The following is a 3,647-nucleotide window of genomic DNA, read 5'->3' as shown; positions in this document are numbered from 1 at the left end:
CGCCCGCAATGGCGCCGTTTCAGACCACAGGCTGACGGAGGAAGGGAGCCTGGCTTTTAGCATGGCAAGAAGTTTTTGGGGAGGTGGGGTACGGGTGGGATGGGAAGTATAGAGCGAGCGAAGGTGTCTTGTAGGTGGTCTCGCTCAAACCCCTGGTTTCTCGGTGTCAATGGACAGCCCGTGTCTGCTGACTGGAGAGTTGGGGAGGCCCTCGGCCTCGGGACAGTTTGCAGTAGCAGGATCGGGATCTTAGGGCCCTCAGAGCAATGACGAGGCAAGGCTCTGGGCGGCAGACGGGGAGGGCCGGGCACACTGGCCCCCATGCCTGCTGGCTCCGAACAACTCTGTGGGAGGTCACATCATTCTGCCCCTGGGACGGCAGTGCTCTGAGAGTGCTCTCAGCAGTGGAGCAGTGACTGGGAGCCATGGGTCTGGCATCTTAAGGCACCAGGGAGCTGGACTACGCCATGAGCAGGACCAGCACAGCAGACCCTGCGAACACTCTGCGAAGCTTGCCCAGTGGCTTTTTTTTTTTTTTTTTTGAGGTTTTTTCTATAGGGGACCTGCGCTCGAGAGAGAGAGACAGAGAGACAGAAAGCGAGAAATCACCCCCCAGAGGGATAGCCACACCACAATCCCTTCTCCTCCATTCTCCTCTTGGGATCTTGGGCCCGCACGCACACACGCCCGGCGTGAGTTCTAAGTCACCAGGTCTGAGATTTGAACTGCAGTTGACTACATGGGAGTCCAGCGACATAGCCATTACGCTAACTGCTGGTCCTCCCAGTGGCTTTTGAGGACCCAGCGATGTCCGATGTCAGAAAAGCCTCACGCCAAGATTCATTTCACCAGTGTCACCCAGAGACAGCAGCCCTCACCTCTGAGCCACCTCGGTGCCAAGGCTCCAGGGGCTGGAGTGGCGGTAGAGTGAGGTAACAGCCAATCTTCTCACCTGACTTCCTTACCCATCCCCTTCACCCCCAGCAGGACTGGGGTCAAAGTGGTCAATTTCACTCTGGCTAGAATGCCATCTTCTGGGGATACCTTGGTACGTTCAGTCCCTCCCCACCTTGGGCCTGCAGGGTCTCTGCTGCCCCCCGTCCCCCGCAAGGAGTGGAGAGACCCAGGGAAGGTAGGGAGGGAGGAAGGAAGTGGGGGTGCAAGTAGTTGAGACCCAAGGGGTCAGAAAGCCAGGCAGGGGCTCGGGCTCCACCCCCCTCCAAAGGTGCCAGGGAAAGCAGGGCCTAGGGCCAGCAGTGGGAGGTTGGGCCCCCTCATCACCTTAGGCTTTCTGCAGGGAACCAGCAGCCAGGACCTGGCGCCCTCTCACCTTTGACTTGCATCTCATACTCCGCCTGTGGTCCCCGCTCCCGCCTCAGCTTCCCATGCGTGGCCATGGCGGCCAGCAGCCAGGACTTCGAGCCCTGCTGCTCCCACTAGGCCTCTGGCAGCCCTAGTGCTGGGACCTAGGGCGCAGCAGCCCGCACTCTGCATGGGCTCCGCCCAGCCCACGTGGCTCCCGGTGGGGGCGGGGAGTCAGCCCAGGCCTGGCAGAGCTGCAGGATGGGGCAGGCCCGCTGCTCCTCCCAGTCCTCTCCCCCTGTACCCTCCTGGGGCCTTGCTGTCCCTACCCACTGGTGCACCTGTCCTGCCGCCAAGCAGCCAGGGCAGGGAGCCCCAAGGTGCATGGCAAGCTGGCCTCTTTGGTCAGCACTACCAGTGGCTCCCTTCAGGGCCTGGCCCTTAATGCCAGCGGGCCCTGATGCCACAGCTGCTCCAGGCCCCCACTCACCGGGCACCCAGTCACAGCCCTGAGGGAGGCCCAGGGAGGGGCAAGGAAGGCCAGCAGGGGCACGGGGTTCAGTTGAGCTTCCCCTTCTGTGCACCCGGCAGGGAGGAACAAGCCTCATTTCCCCAGAGGTGGCCACCACTTCCTGCTGCCGGAAGAGTTGGCCTCCTTTCCCCTGCAGCTTGCACCTGCCCTGTCCTAGGCCCTAGGAGGGCAGCCTTCTCAGAGCAAGGCCTTTCCTAGGCTGGGGATAAGTCATAGGGCCTCCCTCACCCAGAGGTGGCAGGACTTCCCTCACCGCCACCCCAACTGGAAGCACAGAGCAGCAGCTTTTCCCTAGTACAACCCTGCCCCTCCCCCCCACACACACACATGAGAGTACATTCCAAGGCCCCTCGTAAGTGCTTGAGACCCTACCTGTACCATGCTTGTTCCTCTATATACATAACTATGTGTGAGAAAGTTTTTTTTTTTAAGAATTACTTTATTTAACTTTTATTTATTTAATCTGCCCAGAGAGGGACAGAGAAAGAGAGGAAACGTGAGAAAGCAAGCTGCCAGGTCCAGGACTTGAACTGCAGTCAGCCATCATATGGTAGTCCATTACCCTTAGCCACCATGCCACCTACTGGCCCCAGAAAAAGTATTTTTATAAATGATCTAATCGTATTTATTATTATTTTAAAATTATTTGTTATAGAGCATGTGTGCTCACCAGGGAGAGACAGAGAGAGATGGAAAGTGAGAAAGCAAACCACCAGGTCCAGGACTCGGACCATGGTAACCATGTGGGAGTCCAGTGGCCTAACCACCATGCCACCTGCTGGCTCCCATGTATGAGGAAGCTTACCCTATTCACTAGGCACAGTGGGAAATGGACAAGAGAACAATGAGATCAACCTGCCCACCTCATTGCTCTCATGCTTTGGCCACTGTTAAGCAAACAACTGGTTACTTGAACGCTCTGGGCCCCACCGGCCCCACCGCAGAGGATCTGCTACTCCTCCGGCTGTCGGTGAGAACGGGTGAGAACGGGTAGACCACATTCGCGGTGTGGACCCACTGGGGGGGAGGGCGATTCACCTCTGGATGGGGCAAAGCAGATCTGTGCAAGAGCTCTTCCGGCTACTCAGAGCAGCACATGCTTTATCGTTTCTGAGCCTTCTGGCTATGATGGAGTGTAGAATGGCACTCAATTAAAAACATGCTTATTTCTGAAATTTGCCACTAAGAGTTTTCAGACCACAGTTGACTGTGGGTAACTGAAACCTGGAAAGTGAAACTGCAGATAAGGGGAGCCACTATAAACTGAGAAGACATAAGGGAGGCAGTGGTGATAAGCCAAACCAGACACTGTCATCAGTTTGGTGGGTAGGGACTCAGGAGTGGCCATCTGCCCTGGGAGGTTCTCTCTCTCTCTCAAGGACACGCGCCCTAAAGCAAATTAGACAAACAAAACCGAAGATTCCGAAAACAGTTATCCCAGTTGTCCCGCGGAAGGCGACCAATCGGATGTGGAGGTCGAGGAGAGCGCACTAGGTCCCGCGGACCGCAGGCGCAGTGGCAAGGTCGCTGTGTGTGGGACGGAGCAGGGGCAGCTGGGATCTCTCATCTATGCCAGAGAATAGATGGGAGCTTAAATGAGGCAGTGGGGCCCCTGCTATGTTCCCAGTCAGCTCTCTAGGAGGAGAGATGAACAACGGGGGCTTTGTGGATCATGGCTGTGCACCCTAAATGTGTACAGGCCCATCCCCTGGGGAAGCGAACCTGGAACCCACCCCCAGGCAGTGGAACGGGTGAGGGTGCTGCCTTCCCCCCTGGGCTCACTGGCAGAGAGCGGCCGCTGCAGAGGCAGGGG

At 57.4% G+C, this 3,647-nt stretch overlaps 1 protein-coding gene across 1 annotated transcript in view; it reads right to left on the bottom strand.

Moving 5' to 3' along the window:
• ARHGAP4 (Rho GTPase activating protein 4) overlaps window positions 1-1,787 on the bottom strand; it is a 15,422-nt gene extending 13,635 nt beyond the window's left edge. Inside the window, 1 exon segment of the mRNA XM_027767572.1 lies at window positions 1,280-1,787. Within this exon segment, the coding sequence (XP_027623373.1) occupies window positions 1,280-1,397 (118 nt within the window). The 5' untranslated portion in view covers window positions 1,398-1,787.
• Window positions 1,788-3,647: the final 1,860 nt, after the last annotated feature.

The sequence above is a fragment of the Tupaia chinensis genome, unplaced genomic scaffold, assembly GCF_000334495.1.
Source record: "Tupaia chinensis unplaced genomic scaffold, TupChi_1.0 Scaffold144326_1, whole genome shotgun sequence".
NCBI classification, from domain to species: Eukaryota; Metazoa; Chordata; class Mammalia; order Scandentia; family Tupaiidae; genus Tupaia; species Tupaia belangeri.
This window is presented reverse-complemented; position numbering and strand designations above follow the sequence as displayed.